Source organism: Antechinus flavipes, chromosome 5, assembly GCF_016432865.1.
Source record: "Antechinus flavipes isolate AdamAnt ecotype Samford, QLD, Australia chromosome 5, AdamAnt_v2, whole genome shotgun sequence".
Lineage (NCBI taxonomy): Eukaryota > Metazoa > Chordata > Mammalia > Dasyuromorphia > Dasyuridae > Antechinus > Antechinus flavipes.
Window position 1 is genome coordinate 37651999 of NC_067402.1, and position 17054 is coordinate 37669052.

Here is a 17054-nt window from a genome sequence, read left to right on the forward strand (position 1 = left end):
CAATTCTACACTCAGACCTCCGAGTTCCAGTTCCTCCTGCTTCTAGAAAAAAACCTTTTTGAAAATTCAGCGAGGCGATGAATCTTGGGAATTGGCAAGAAAGTGGCTGGGCTCAATGTCTTTACAGTATGGAGGTGATATAATAAATCTAGAATTTTTGGAGGTGACTAAGTTAAGGTTTGATTTTCTGAGTACTCCAAATGCCAGCCAAAGATCTCTAGCAACTACCAACTCCCCGTTTCCCCCTCCCCCCCACTACATCCTGTGCTCCATTCACTGTGCCACCCAACCTTCTATAAGAACTTGAAATCAGAGAAATCAGTCTCAGAATCAATCAATACACAATCCCCTACTATGATAGCAGACATCGTGCTAAGTACTGGGAAATAAAGACAAAATCTTCCAATGGGTGAAACTCCAAGTACTCATAGCAAAAATAAATGCAGCTTTAGGGGATCAGACCTGGGATTTCCTAGTTATAGGGACCGTCCTGTGAAGAAGGTCCTTCACCAATATGGATTCATACCAATTGGTACTTTTCCCACAACTTTTAATCTTAGAGGTAAGTGACTTGCCCATGGTCTCACAGTCAGCGTGTGACAGAGTTGGCACTTGCACCTGACTCCAAAATCAAAACATACAAAGGGAATAGAAGGAAATGTTTCTGGAGCTGGGCAGTGGGAGAGACACTAGAAGCTGGGGGCACCAGGTAAAGCTTCCTATTGGAGGAAACATTTCATCTGTTTTTGAAGGAAATGAAGGATGCTGTTAGGAAGAAATGAGAAGGCCTGGAGAAAGGAGACCCAGCACATGACAAAGCATGGAGATAGACAATGGAGTGTGGTGTAGATTGCATAAAAGGGGTATTTCATGAGAAGTCAAATGTTCCTTTTTTCTTTGCCTCAAGCCTAGACAATTATACGCTAAATGTCCCAACCTCAAGCACATAAACCAGTGCCCTCCCTTAATTACTGTTGTTTTCACCCCCCATTATCAGAAGGGATTAAAAATATCTTCTAAGCCTCCATAGGGGAACCTGAAACTAGCTGAGCAGGACATATTCAGTTATATAATTGGGTTTCAAGAATAGGGAGGCAGTCTTACCTACAAGGGAAATAATTAACAAACTAGGAGAGTACAGATTTCCCCAAAGATGGCTATCGGAGAACATCTGGCTAATATAGTCACTTAAAAAAGCCAGATCTAAGGGTAATTGTTTTAAACATTCTTTCTCCTTGATTAAAATTAAAAGTAGGTAGAGCAGATCCCTGCTGTGCAAAATTCAAAGAGAATTGGGCCTGGAAAAAAATAGAGAATTGAGGTTAAAAGCTTTAAAAAACATTTACAACCAGATACAAAAGACAGAAATGAGAGCAGATGACTTTGCATTCCCTCACTTAAAAACAATTCTCTTGTAAGTCATGGTCATCTCCGAGAGCAAAGGACGACCGCTACTAACAATAAAGGGAATGTCTCAAGGAAGGGACCCCTGAAGGCCATGGTGGGAATTTTGTGACAGGGCAGTGGATGAGGAGATGGGGATACATCCCAGCCTGAGCCCTGGCTATTACATGCCCTGAGATGACTCGATTTCCTGGAAATTCAGTTTCCTAACTTTTAAAATGAGAGAATTCAATTGGATAATTGCTAGGAGGCTTATTATTCTAGTTGTTGTCAGAGACTTTGGTTTAGTCTTTGTATGCTGGTAACATAGTACAAGGATTTTAGAAACATTGTATTGCTCCGTTTAATTTTTATGTGACCCTCATTTCTAAACATATTTTTTCTTCCTCTCCTGCCCAATGAAACTTTCCTTGTGACAATTTCAAAATTGCTCAGTGAATGACTTTGAAATCATTTAACATTTTTTATGTCTCAGTTTTCTTATCTAGACATTGATAGCATTGAAACTGTTGAATGGTTTTAATTCAGCATGTATTTATTGAGCACCTCCTATATGCCAGGGACTGTAATAAACACTGGGTACAGATGAAATGGAAAGAAATCCTTCTAGCATTATGTTTGTCACAGATCTTCTGAACCTTATGAAGGGAGAGACTATAGAAGCAGCTACCTACACAGTATGATTTCAGGGCACCAAGATTGGTCCCCACCCCCAAAATCCCCATTCCTCAAAGCATCAGTTTCAGCCTTTTGGGCATTAGTTCCAAACTTTTACTTAAGGCTCTGTGCCGTCAAAATTTAACATATCTGTGAAGAGCTTCAGTTTGAAGAGTAATATATCCTTTAGAAAATATTTGTAAGATGCTCTCTAAGAAAAGAAATGTTATATATATATATATATGAATTGTTATATTAATGGGAATAGACTTACAAAAAGTCATTTTCTGAAAATGTAATTTGCAAGGAAGGATGCACAGGGTTTGGAATTAGCTCTTTATCGCAGACAATAAGCTCCACTAGGACTGGGATTACTTTTACTTTTCTTTGTATGGTAAGCTCTTACCACAGTGCCTGGCACATAGTAGGCACTTAGGGAATGCTGTGAACTTGACTGGATTACTTACAGCCTGTGTGACCAGGGACCAGATACTAAGTCTCTCTGAAAGTCAGATGTTCCACTCTAGATTTAGGGGCTTGCTTTATCTGGCTTCTGAAGTCTCCTCCCCTAGCTCTAAATGTATGATCCTTCCCATCTCTGGCTCTTATTTTCCTCTTCTGGACTATAGAAAGGTGCATGTGCTGTCACATTTGGCTGATGTATTGGGTGCTTTTGCTAAACTGCCTGCTTTTTTCTCTTTCTGAACAGTTTTTTTGTTACAAGGGATGACTTGCTTAATGGGAGAGAAGGGAAAGCTGTAAAAGTGCTATGAAAACCAAAGGAACCTGTAAAAATTAAGTACTTAAAAAAATCTATTGGACTGTTTTCTGGGTTATGAACCAGACATTAAGGATGAGCTCTGACCTTCCCCAGAAACTTCTGTTTATATGGCACCTATAAAGCTTTTTAAAGAAGGGCAAATATCACTAGCCTTATTTTGCAGATCAGGAAACTGAAATACTGGAGGTGAAGTGGCATTTGTGGGGTCACACAGCTAGCAAGCCTCAGAGCTGGGGTTGCAATTAGCTCCCTCTTGATTCTAAATCAATTTAGTAAAACTTTCTACCTTTTCACAGAGAACCACAAACAAAGATAAATGAGGAGGGCTGCTGCTATCATCCAATATATTCAGTTTCATATATCTCTAAATATTGAAAATGATTATTTTTCTTACTCTTCTTAAGATTTAAAAAGCTCTTTCATAAGTATCAGAAAATCACATAATTTTAGCTCTGGAAAGGAACTATCTAGTCCCAAAAAATAATCTTCACAATACACCTGAGTAGTACCTAGTGTAAATATTTATCCCCAATTTATAGATGAGGAAAACTGAGGCTTCCGGTGTGTCAGTAGTTGGCCAGAGGTAGATCATACTCATTCTACCACATCACACTTTTGTTCAGAGCAGAAAGAAAAACTTGACTTTTTAGGGTATCTGGAAGGAGTTGTGTGGCTGATAAGCTTCAAAAACTCTATAGTTGCTGAAGAATAACAGGTGTCTTGCATAGCATTTCCCCCCAAAAGCATTGATTCTGATTTGTGGCAGGACAGAAGGAAATTTTTTGGCAGTGTCTCTGTTATACATCCCTACAAAGCAGAGATGTCCTAGAACCTTGTGGGCTTTTAAGCTGACTGGATTGCATTAAGCATCCCCATAGAGAAAGCAACCCCCAAATGACCCCAAGAGTCCTAGGTTTTCACTTCTGCCATCTTTTTCTGTCTGGGGTATTATTTGATTTTCTTTTATAGCTGCCTTTATACAAAGGATGAGCTTTACTGGTCTGCAGAACTCATTCTGCCTCATCAATTCATTATATAACTTTTTTTTAAAAAAAGAAACAGAACTGAATACTCTTCAACTAACTTTCATGATGTTATTTGCTAGTAAACTTCAATTCTTCTTTAGGTTTACACGGATTCTGTATTTTCTCTGTAATTTAAAACATTTCACTGAGATATTGAGTGAGAGCATTACATTTGGAATCAGGAGACTCCAGGGAATCAAATCTTGAACCCCTTCACTGCCCCTTAAGGGATGGCCCAGGGTCAATAGTCTGTAGGATCAACAGCAAGATTCAAGCTTAGAGCTCTCTAACTTGGAGGCTGACCTTGCCTGTTTTGACTTAGCTGATAATATAGTAATAGTCCCATAACATATATCCAACTTTGGGATTAATATGCACATTTTGCAGAGGAAGAAGTTGAGATTTGAGGAAAGAGGTAACTAGATGGCTTAGTGAATATAGTACTAGATTTGAAGACAGGACGGAGTTCAAATTTAATTCCACTCACTTAATAGCTATATGAGCCACTAAACTACTATTTGTCTCCAATTTTTTATCCATAAAATGGGGATAATAACAGTAGGTTCTTTAGGGTTATTGTAAGGATCAAATGAGATAATATTTGTAAAGTTCTTTACAAGATCTTAAAGTTCCATATAAATGCTATTATCATTATCATTATTATAAGCAGCAATAGCAGACTTGTTACTCTGAAAATCAGCCATAGACTTAGGACTAGGCCCAGAGGATTCAACTCTCTGGATTTCTAGACAATTTCTTCTCTGTGAAGAATTCAATACTAGGCTTTCTTTCCTCCTTTTGAAGAGATTTTATATGAGAAAAGGAAATGTTTCCCTCATAGTACGCATGCTGGCAAAGATGACAAAAAGATGGGAATAGTCAATGCTGGAGGGGTTGTGGAAAGCTGGCACACAGATGAATGTTGCTGGAGCTATGAGGTAAGTTGGCCATCCAGCTGCTTTTTAAAGCATACAGGAAATGTCAAGCATTGTAAGAATACCAAAAACTGTTCTTCATTCATGAAACACTTATTATATACTTACTCTTCTCACAGAATGTTGTAGAGTATGGGGGAAAAGAAGATCTAAAAGCTAAAGGGCAAGTCTTGGACACCAGAAGAGCTGAATTCAAATCTCATCTTATATTATATCTCATCTCATATTAGCTTTGTGATCTTGGCCAACTCAACATCTCTCTGTCTCAGTTTTCTTATCTCTAAGATAAGGATAACAATAGCACCTAGCTCAGGTGGTTGAGAGGATCAAAGATGACAATATTTGTAGTGTTTTGCAAATCTAAAAATGCTTTATAAATGCTAGCCATTTGAGAGGTTTTATAATCTAATGGAAAGAGAAAACACAATCTCATATTTCTTTTATTTGCTATCATTGTCCCACTTGTTTTCAATTCCATCATCTTTATCATGTCTTTCTCTCTTATCCCCATGCTAATGATAAACTCATTAGCACTCTCAACTGCTTTGATTTTTCCTTCCAAAGCCTCTATTTATAAAGGGCTCAAAGTGTTTACCTCCCCCCTACTCCATAGTCTTCGTACCATCAGAGTCCAAAGCATGAAGGGATTCATCTAATAAAACCCTCAATTGATAGATGAAGAAAATGAGACAAGTGACTTATCCAAAGTCATCCAGATAGTAAGTAGGACTGCTGGAATTTGAACCCACAGTCCTGTGGTTCCAAGTCAACTATTCCTTTTCATATAACCTGAATGTGGCTTTCAGGACCCCTAAGAGATACAAGTGTCCCATATTTGGATGGTCACTACAGCTCAAATGTAGTACTTGAAATCCTTAGGCAGGAAATGTCTTTTCCATAAAATAATGACTTAAAATGCTCTATCTTATTCAGAATGTGCTATAACCAAGGGGCATGAGTATTTCCTGAGTCTGATTGAAAATAGAAGTATGAGTCTTTTCAGATTCACTTTACCATATATCAGTTCATGTGAATCTTTCCAGATTCATATGAACTGAAATATGGTAAAATGAATAGAACCAGGGGAATGTTGTACATAATAACAGCAATATTGTATGATGAAGAATTGTGAATGACTTAGCTATTCTCAGCAATAAGAGGAGCCAAGACAATCCTAAAGTACTAAGAAGCTTACTATCTGCCTCAAGAAAAAGAATTGACATTGAACACAGACTGAAGCATGTTATTTTTTTTTTACTTTTTTTCATTTTTTTCTTTTATTTGAGTTGTCTTGTACAAAATAACTAATATGGAAATATTTGATATTAATTGCTCACATACATCTGATTGCTAACTATCTTAGGGAGGGGGAAAGAGAAGGGAAGCAGGGATTGAATTTGGAACTCAATTTTTTTTTGAAATGGAAGTTTGGCTCTGAGTAGAAATAACATATAAAGGATTTCAGAGCCTAAACTGGTTCAATAACTCATTTCTGCTTTAATTCACAGTGACCAAACAGAATTGAAAAATCCTTCAATGGAAAAGAGGCTGAAATTTTCAGATTTTTCTGCTAATCGCCTTTCTGTGCCATTTTAACTTCTGTTAAGGGTCATTTCCCACCATATAGATGGTAACAACCTTTCAAAATTTTAATCACGAAGACTGAAACACCAAGAGTTAAGGGAAAAAAATCCCTGGAGTAAATCATGCTTTCCTAACAAAATTTCAGTGAACCTTGGATGACAACATTCTCCTCACCTTTTCCTCATTCTACCCTTTTAATACAAGAGGTCAGGCACCCAGCCCAAGCTAAGTCACTGCTTTTGTCTAAAGATCATCCTCTGGCTCAACAGAGAATTATAAATGTCTAAATTTATACAAACAAAATTGTGAGCAAATACCTGAACTTTCCCACTCCATCCTTAAACTGATATAAAAATGAATTCAGCATGAAGTAATTTATGCAAATCCCATGGACTAGGGAACCTTCTTACAGAAGATGAATATGTTTTGTTAAATTCATAAACAAAATAATGGTTGGACTCAAATCTTTTTCCTACATATATGAGTTTGATCGGAGAGAGAGCCAAGAAAGGAAGCTAAAAGAGAATTTCTCTGGTGATTAAGACCAGCTATGTACTGGCACGGCTTTCTCCAGATCAAGCATATCCAACAGTAAGGCCGCCATCCCTACATTGGAGGTCATTACTATAAGGTGCCCATTGAATCCTCTGGCAGAGGGGCCTCTGGGCACTGATGATTTTGACTCTGGGAGAACCCATCAGGCAAGGGTGGACCCAAACATACCTGTCATAGTCTTGGCAGATCTCCCCGACAGCTACCAAGGCTTTCAGGTATTCGTTGGGTTGATAGGGATGGATATAGTGCAGAGAACAGCTGTTCCTGGGGTCCCCATTCGATGCAGTGAAGTCTATTGCTACCTGCAGGAGGAAGGAGAGGAGAAACATCATTGTTTGGGACTGTTACTTTCATACAGGACCTTGCACCAGCAGCTCTCTCCCTCGAAACCACCCTATGGTACTCTCATATTTTCTCTATTTACTTATTAATGGGTGCATCGCATATAAAAGAAAATAAATACAAATACATCCTCTCTCATCTCTTGCCTTTTCATTGATTCTGGAACACTCTCCTTCCTAACATCTCCCTCTTAGAATTCTTGATCTTCTTCAGAACCCAGCTCAGGTTCCACCTTCTGCATGACAAGAACATCTTGATTTCCTATCACAAGATAGTGATAATCCCCCTACTGTTTTATATTTACTTTTTGTATGCTCTGCATATGCTTATGCACCCATATGTTTTCACAAAAGGGTAAGGACTATTTTACTCTTGTCTTTGCATTCTTGATGATTGGGACATTACTTGGCACATAGCAGGTATTTAGTAAAAACTTATTGTTTAACTGAATGAATGTAAGCTTGAGGACAAGAGCTTGTCCCATCTTTATTTTTGTATCCCCAGAGCCTGGTACCTGATAGAGAGGGAGAGAATAAATTTTTATATATGACCTACTATGTGCTTAGTACTTTAAAATATTACCTCGTTGGATCATAATAGGAGCTTAATAAATGTGTGTTGAGTTGAATCTACTGGCCACCTAGTGAAATAAGAGAAATGCTTATCCACCCCATTGCTGTTTTGGTCTCTGCAGACATGAGGTTCCAAGTATCTTTTTTTTTTTTTTTTCCCAGTCCTTTTCCTTGTTTTCTCTGCATCATCTGATTCTTCCTCTTAACCTTCATTGATACCTCTTTAGGAGTTCACTTCTGAGGCTGTGTCAGACACACAGCTGGTAAACATGGCCTCCCTTCTCACAATTCTCAAATATTGTGACATAAAAAAGTCCATTTGTCTATAAGCAGTTAGCATAGGCGGGAAGGAAGGAAGTTCTCGTTCTCCTGCATTCTCTTCTCACCAATCCCAAATCTCTTAACTATCCTATAAGACCCATTCCCATTTCTTATTGGCTTTATGAAATCTCCCACAGTTCCTTTCAAGGCTATTGATGGTTATCTCTTCTGAACAATTTTGGCCCTTCTGGTTTGTGCTGGCTTATTTAACTCCTAACAAAATCCAGTCTCATAATATTTGCCGTAGTCTACCTCAATTATAGATCGGGAGAAATGGGTTCTGTGCAGATCTTCAAGACCAGCGATGATATTTTCCAGGTGAGTTAACTGAGGCTCAGAGAGGAGGAGGTACAGGTGTGAATACCAGTGATTTATTATAATGAATTTGTGAGTAGGACTCGATCATTTGAGCCAGAAGTCCAGCCAAATTCTATGGATATTGGCAGAATGCTTAGGGTATCTCTCTAGTGCTACTTCTAGATCTAGGTCATTAAATAATAGAGCTATGGCAATCTCTACTTTTCAATTTGCCCCTGGTATAGAAATGGTGAGAAAATGCCACCTGGAATAATTCACTTTAGTTTTGAGATACAAATTAAAAATAAATCCGAATGCAAAATATTAGGAAGAATTTCTCTGAGAGGAAAACGACTTTATGTCTGAGATTACTGTTTAGCAACCATTCTTTTAACCATTCCAAAAACAAATCCTATACAAAGGATTTCTTTCTCCAGTCTCTGAGTATATAACTGGCAGTCCCCAAGATGAACAAAAGAACTTAATTGAGTGCTAGAGATAGAGGGAGGAGCCAAGCCTTCCCCTGCCACTAATTAACAATTTCTTTTCAGCTTTCTGAACAAAATCAGGACATCATTCCCAGCCATCCATCAAATAAAATAGCAAGCAAAAAAGGGAGGGCATCAGAAACAAGCACTTCACCTCTCTCTTTTTTTATTATAGCTTTTTATTTACAAGATATATGCATGGGTAATTTTTCAGCATTGACAATTGCAAGACCTTTTGTTCCAATTTTTCCCCTCCTTCCCCCCACCCTCTCCCCCAGATGGCAAGTTGACCAATACATGTTAAATATGTTGAAGTATAAGTTAAAAGCAATATACGTATACATGTCCAAACAGTTATTTTGCTGTACAAAAAGAATCGGACTTTGAAATAGTGTACGATTAGCCTGACCTCACCTCTCTTTTGTCCCTTTTTGACTCACAGTTTACTTAGCCAAGACACAGACAGGAAATGTTATTTCTAGCAATATATCTATTTTAAGAAAACTATCATTACATTAATAATTCACATTTTTATAATACTTTAAGGTGTTGTACTTTATATCTCCTTATGAAGTAGGTAGGATAAATGTTTTCCCCATTTTATAAATGAGGAAATTGAGGTTTAGGAAAATGAAATTATGCAATTATATTATGAATGAACTCTTTGAGGGCAGGGTCTTTTTTACCTCTATTTTTACTCTCAGGGCTTAGCATGGTGCCTGGCACATAATAAACACTTAATAAATGTGATTGACTGATAGATATAGCTATGAAAATGTTGGAACAAGCATCTGAAACCAGGGCTTTGCTGACTCCAGGATAAAACAATGTGTGAGTTCTACTAAATTGATGATGATGATAATTGCATAGTACTTTAAGATTTGCAAAACTCTTTACATATTTTATCTCACTGGATCTTTAGGACAACCCTGGGAAGTAAGTGCTATTATTATCTCCATTTCATAGTTGAGGAAACCGAGGCAACAAAAGGGATTTGCCTGGGGTCACACAAGTAGTATCTCAGATTGGATCTGAACTCAGGCCTTCCTGACTTCAAGCCCAGAGTTCTTTCTATTGGGTCACTAGGTTTCCTATCTGTGTATAAACAGAACCCATGTGAACTAGGATGGAGCTGAAAGGGATGTTGGAGCGAGGTCTCCCTTGGACACCTCAATATCAGGATCTGTCTCCGTAGTTCCACAAGCAAAGTGACATGCTTAGATCAATCACACATGCAAACTGACTCTGTGGGTGATAGAGTAACAGTCTCAGAACTGAAGTGGGGTCTCTCACTTGTAGGAGCTGTGTGCAAATCCTGGTTCTGCTCCCTTCTGCTCAAGATAGTCTGGGGAAATAGAAAGAGGGTTGGTTTTAGAATCAGAAGAACTTGCTAAATCACTGAACCTGTATTTGCCTCAGTTTCCTCAATTGTGAAGAGCACTTACTTCTCAGAGCCGTTGTGAAGATCAGATGAGATCATTTTTTGAAATTTTAATTAATTTAATTAGATGAGATAATTTAAAAGTGCTTTAGTGCAGGGTTTGGCAACAAGTAAATCTGTACTTCTTCCATCTCTGGCCAGAAAAAAAGGATGTAAAGGGAAGGATGTGCGAGTGCATTCAGTAATCAACAAAACATGACAGAGAAACTTGGACAGATTTATAATGGATGCAGAGTGAAGTGAGCAGAACCAGGAGAACAATTTATAGCAGCATGGTGGTACCGTACAAACAACTACTTAAAAGTCTAATCACAGCGATGATGCATCAGGATTCCAGAACATCCACGTTTGAAGGATGGGATCCATCTCCTGACTGAGACATGATGAACTAAATCTGCAGAATGAGATTCATCTTGGGGGCATGACCAATGGGGAAGTTAGTTAAACAAAACAATCTTTGTTTCAAGGGCTTTTCTTTTTCTTTCTTTCTGGGAATGAGAAAACAAATTCTTATTTATTGAGAACAGAATACAATTTAATTTAAAAATGGTAAATGATCCATGCCCTCTAAACCACCCAGAAGGAGAAACTTTTTATCATGTGCCTTGTCTAATAGGGTACTATAAAGTAGATGTCAGCAGTTCTTTTCCAATGGACACCTCCCCAGACAGGCTCTCTTAATGAGATTTGAGTAAAAATGCACCAGAGGGAATTGGTTGAACTTATCTCTGGCTCTAGCCATTTGCCCAAAATGTTAGATGCTCTTTAAAAGGGTGGCGGGGAGAGATCATGAGGGAGAGAGAGAGAGAAATAAGAGGGAGAAAGCAGAGGGACTAAGGGATGAAGGGAAAAGAGAAATGAGCAGGAAATTAGATGAGATCACCAAAAGCAGAAGAATCTTGGGATTAAGTTGAGAAGGAAGAAAGAAATAAGCAATCATCTGAAATACGCTGATGTATGGGCTATGACCATAGCTGCATTGTTTCCTAATGCTTATGGATTTGCAAACCCTGGTATCTTTCTTTTTAGTCATGATGCCTTCCTGAAGGCCCCAAGGTTCCATGACCTTCTCTGAGGGCAGTTGGAAGGGAAGCCTCTCTCCTCATTAAGCTGGTCTCAAAGCAGCTTTGTAAAATTTATAAAGAAGAAAACAGTCAGCTCCTTTCATAAATTTAGGGATCCCAAAGTACATAACACCATTTCCCCTGAGGAAGTCAGATATGAATGATGAATTCTCTCTTCCTGTATTATTTTTTAAATCTCCAACAGAATAGAACTTTGCTCCACAAACCCTTTCCCTCACACTGCAAACAAAGTATTTATAAACCCCCTGGCTTGATTGCAAAGGAATACTGAAAGAAATGAGCTCCTGGTTATTTGCTAGAATTCTAAAACTGGTCTGCCTTCCCTGTAGTTTTCCCAAATCATTTATTGTTCCAGCATTTGTGTTTTTAGGTGATGCTAATAATCTGTGCTGTTCTTGCTGAGCTTGAGATGGTGTTTATTTTTCGGTGCTGGGGAGGAGGGAGCTTTAAAAAAATTACAGGGTACACGTTCTTGCTTGTTATCTGCAGGATTATGCATCTCTGCTGGGTGCAGTGAGAGAAGAATCTAACCTAGAAAATTGTAGCACTCCTGATGTCACTGGGTCCATTCTCTGACCAGAAACTGAACACTATCCTTTTAAGTCCATTGGTCAGGACTACACTGGGGGACATTTGGCAAACTGAGAGCTGATAGCACATCTTTCAGTAGTTTACAAACAAGGGAACTTCATGGGTGGATAGCGAGAGTTAGCTACCATAGGAAGTTTCCTATGTACAGAGTAGCTTTAAGCACAGTGTTTCCCTTCCATGAAGTGGGGTTCCCCTTTCTTTGCCCCTCTTCTACTCCAATTCGGGATAAGCATCCTTTAGTACAGGGGTCCTCAAACTACGGCCCGTGGGCCAGATGCAGCAGCTGAGGACGTTTATCCCCCTCACCCAGGGCAATGAAGTTTCTTTATTTAAAGGCCCACAAAACAAAGTTTTTGTTTTTACTGTAGTCTGGCCCTGCAACAGTCTGAGGGACAGTGAACTAGCCCCCTATTTAAAAAGTTTGGACCCCTGCAGTATAGTAGAACCTACAGAGTTGGTCTGGGGTACTTGTTCTGGGTATAAACACTTAGTTACCATTTGCTGCAGAATCTGCCTGGGTAACTCTCTGAGGAGGTTTCTTTTTTGGGGGAATATTCCTATCATTCCTCCCTTCTTATTTGGATGGCACTGCAAAATGAAAAGCGAACTATTAAGAATAAAGAGTAAAGAACATCCTAAGATGTATTCAAATTGTGAACCAGTAGAGAGATCTATGAGGAGGACTTGAGCTCAAATTCCAACTCAGACACTTAATGCTTCCTAGCTGTGTGATCCTGGGCAAGTCACTTAACCCCAATTGCCTCAGGGGAAAAAAAAAGAAAGAAAAGGATGAACAACAACAAATCAAGGTAGGGCCAATTTCCCAAAACAGTATTTTACCTCATAAACGAAATTTTGCCAAAAAGATATTGAATGATCTGAATATTAGCTTTGAGGGTGAAGATCATTTCTAGGAAGAAGCCATTTTCAACTTTGGGAGGGAATGTGACATAATAGGGATAGCACAGATGCGTCTTATCAGAAGATCCTAAGGAAAACTTTCAATCTTTTTAGATTTCAGTTTCTTTATATGTAAAAATATGGAGTTACATTTCCCTTGTAAGTCCTAGAAAGCCCCATAATCTCAACTCTGACATTTAGCGGTGAGCATGGCAAAATCATTTATTCTATTTAGATCTCAATTCCCCTGCCCATAAATTTAAGATCATTATACAAAGCCTTGGGTTGTTAGATGGGGAACAGGACCCACACTAGAGTCAAGAAGACCTGAATTCAAACATGACCTCAGACACTTACTAGCTATAGGACCCTGGGAAAGTCACTTTATCCTGTTTACCTCAGTTTCCCCACCTGTAAAGTGAGCTGGAGAAGGAAATGGCAAATGGCTCCAATAACTCTGCCAAAAAAACCCCAAATGGGTCACAAAGAGTTGGACGTGACTTAAAAATAACTGAACGACTAGTACTTAACCTACTTAATTCACAGGTTTGTTGGAAGGAATGTGCTTTATAAACTTTAAAGTTCAATAGAAATGATAACAATTGTTCAAACACAGCAAATGAAATTCAAATGCACTTGACTTTAATAAAAGGAGCCCCCATCTTCACCTCCTAAGCGCAGTGTGACACTGACTTCTGCCCTCTGAGCATTGATATTTTATGTCTCGGTACCCAGCATCCTGTTGCCTTGTTCATCGATTTGCCATATTCTGAAACTGAACAAAGACTGTTTTCCCTCCTTTAGGGAGAGGTGCATTGTGAGAGGGCACATTTTGCATGGGTCTCTCCATGAATGCAGATCGGCTCCTGGATTAAAGCTTGCAGCTATAATTGCCTAGAGTGCTGAGAGACTCATGGGATAATAGATTAGATCTGAAGGGAACTTTGGAAGAGACCATTGAGTTCAACCCCTCATTTTACCAAGGAGGAAACTGGGACACAAAAAGGTGGGAAGGAGGAATGGGGAGGGGAAGGAGAGGAGAGAGAGAAGCGAAGGAGGGGGAGAGGAGAGAGAAGTGAGGGAGACACACACACACACACACACACACACTGATTTTATTGTAACTAGAAATTCTGGGGATATTAAGGAAGAACAGTTAAGGAATTGTTAATAGAAAGGAAAGGCTGAGGAGTCTTAGGATGACAAGGGACAGAGCTGAGTGGAACAAGGAAACGCTGAGCTGACCAATTTCTTCTCACTCCTTTTTTCCCCCAGAGAGAACAGGGATGGACCACAGGGCTTCCCTTCTGCCCTACTCTTCTCCTTTCTCCTCTGTTGCTGATGGGATGCAGGGGGAAAGAGAGAAAGAAGTAATGGCAGACCTACTATCGTATCTTTCCTTCTCACTGTCCCCTTTCCTTTCATCATCACGGTCTTGCTCCCCACCTCCCCTAGCCCTTCCTCCTGTCTAAGAATTCTGGGCACTGAGATTAAGGTATTGATGGAAGCATGGAGCCTTGAGAGGTAGCAGGATCTGCAACTAAAGTTGACTGGGAGACTTAAGCAAGGGATGAGAAAGCAATTTCTAGGGTTGGTCGTCGTCGTCATCATCATTTACAAACAGTTTTAAAGACCACAAAATACTTTGCAATAGAGTTTCACAATAACCCTGAGAAGTAATTAATATAGACGTTATTATTCCCATTTTACAGAGAAGTAAAGAGAGACTCTGAAGTATAAGATGATGACCACATACATAAATCCATGGACTGCCTGAAATGGAATTTCTTTTAGGTGACAAGAAGGTGAGTAAAGTGAGTGTCTGAAGGTTGTTCAGGACATACGGAATCTAAAAATGACCCAAATCAATATTGCCCTGTTTTAAAATCTTATAAATAACTTCTCAAAATCACGCTCTGACCTCCCTGTGTAAATACTTCTGGTGACTGCCGGCGCACAGAGTTACCCCCTTGGATGACGTCAGCTCATGGCAGCTCTGTCAAAAAAATCCTGGCTCTCCAGGCGTGGTGTTCCCCCATCACACATCTGGCGCTCCTTGACATTGCATTAATAGGGAGCTCAGAAAGGGGCCGGTCTCCTGGTCTCAGGGATATCTCTGGGTTCTGATGACTAAGATGGGGTTATAGGAGGGGGAAGAGAGAGAAGACCTGGATGGGACTTAGAACTCGCTGAGTTCAGTCCTCCTGGTGGGTGATTTATTCTCGCCTTGCTTGTGAGAACACAGTAAGAGCTGGTCATATGTCATTGTGTGTCCGGCACTTAAAGTCCTTCACCACCTGGCCTCAGTTTACCTTTCTGGCCTGATCCCACATTTCTCTGGGAGTGGGGCAAAGCGGAGAGTGTTTGATGTAGTTCCCAAAGCGAGTAGGGACCCCCTCCCTCTCATTCATCTAGAAAGGACCCCCTTGCTGACTCCCCTCCACGTGAACATCCTGTGCAAAAACATCTTCTCAGGGTCAAGGCACCTTGGCAAGTCAGCCAGCTGTTGCAGCGCTCCCTCTCTATCTCCTGAGGACCCCCACTTTGTGGGTGTCCACCCATGTGGAAGGGGCTTCTTTGCTGGCAAACTCAAATCCCAAGAGAAGTTTGATACTCTGCCGTCTCACCGTTCCTGCGCCACCCATGGGGAGGCAGGGCTTCTAGTCTTACCTCGGATACTCTTTGTAAGTTGCTGAAGCTTTTCTGTGCAATAACTCAGAGTTGAATTCAGTGACCTCTGAGCCCCCTTCTGACACTAAATCTACCATTCTGTGGTCCTCAGTGCATTATGGTCTTTTCTACCATTGTCACACACCTGATCTGCTCTCTCTGTTTAGGGTGACTCCCCCCACCTGAAATTCTCTCCCTTTTCTCTTCCACCTCTTAGAATCTTCGGCTTCTTTTGAATCTTAGTGAAATGCCCCCGAGCCTTTTCCTGGTCTCCACTGACTTGTGCCTCCCTTCCACCCCATCATCTTGCAGCTCTTTTGTATAGAACGACCATCTAGGATTGTGACCCCCTCAAGGGAGTTTTAAAAGTCTGCGTCCCCTTGTCCTTAGCACAAGGCTTGGCACAGAGAAGGCGTTCCGTAAGTGTTTGTTGGCTGTTTGATGGACTGGTCTGACCACATTTGTGGTCACAGGAAAAAGAGAAAAAGTGAGTTTATTCATTCAAATCTCCCCCTCCCACCCCAGGAGTTTCTGGCTGGGAAATCCAAGGCCACAAGTAATGCTGCCGAGGTGCCGCTTAAAATGTTAGCAACTCACTGAGAACAATATCCACGTCCATTTTTAAAACAATCATAGAATTTAACGAGAATCTAGCACCGCACTGAATGAACACGGAAAACCCAGAGCTTGGATAGACCACCCCCCACCCCCTGGAAGCAAAGTAAGCAGAAAAGTGAACTTACTGTAAACTGGATTTGGCATCCCCCCATGATGTAATCTAAGAAGGAATGCATCTTGTGGATCTGAAAAGAAGGAATTGGAAGAATCCTGATGAGGAAAAATAGATTTTGTTTTGTTATTGAGTGAAGGGCTGAACTTCAGATGGGTAGCCAAGACTAAAGAGTTAAAGCAAGGCAGGAAGATCGAAGAGAGAAATGGAAACCACTTGAAATAAGTTTTTCTTCTTCCTCTGTTTTCTAACTGCAGAAGGTTCTGGGAAGAACCCAGAAGATAGGGAGTTGAATCCTCGCTCCCTCACTTACTGTGTTCCCAATGAAAAGGCTGATCTTTAATTCTTTCCCAAGATGTAGCCTTGCATTTACCACTGCCTGCTGGATACCTCCATCCCAGGGTCCCTTCCCGGCCCCTCTAACTCACCCTCTCCCAAACAGAACTCCTGGCTTTTGCCCGGGTCCTGCTTCTCCTCCCAGGGGATGTAGGCTGAACACTCAGGATTCAAGACCCATGGCATATTATTGGCACCCAGAGGCAAGATGGCATCATGAATGGAGAGTGGGGTTTAAAGATGGTGAGACTCGCTTTCTGCCTTGGACGTAGGCTGACTGTGACCCCATGAGCAAGTCAGGCAAACTCTCAGGGATGGAGGGAACTCGGGGCAGGAGCAA

At 40.3% G+C, this 17054-nt stretch overlaps 1 protein-coding gene across 1 annotated transcript in view; it reads right to left on the minus strand.

Annotated features, from left to right (window-relative positions):
- The window catches only part of CPNE4 (copine 4), a 428237-nt gene that overhangs the window by 14155 nt on the left and 397028 nt on the right, over positions 1-17054 (minus strand). The window contains exons 10-11 of the mRNA XM_051963712.1: positions 16392-16451; positions 7110-7243 (exon numbers count right to left, since the gene is read on the minus strand). Coding sequence (XP_051819672.1) covers positions 7110-7243; positions 16392-16451 — 194 coding nt within the window. The remainder of the gene's footprint in view (positions 1-7109; positions 7244-16391; positions 16452-17054) is intronic.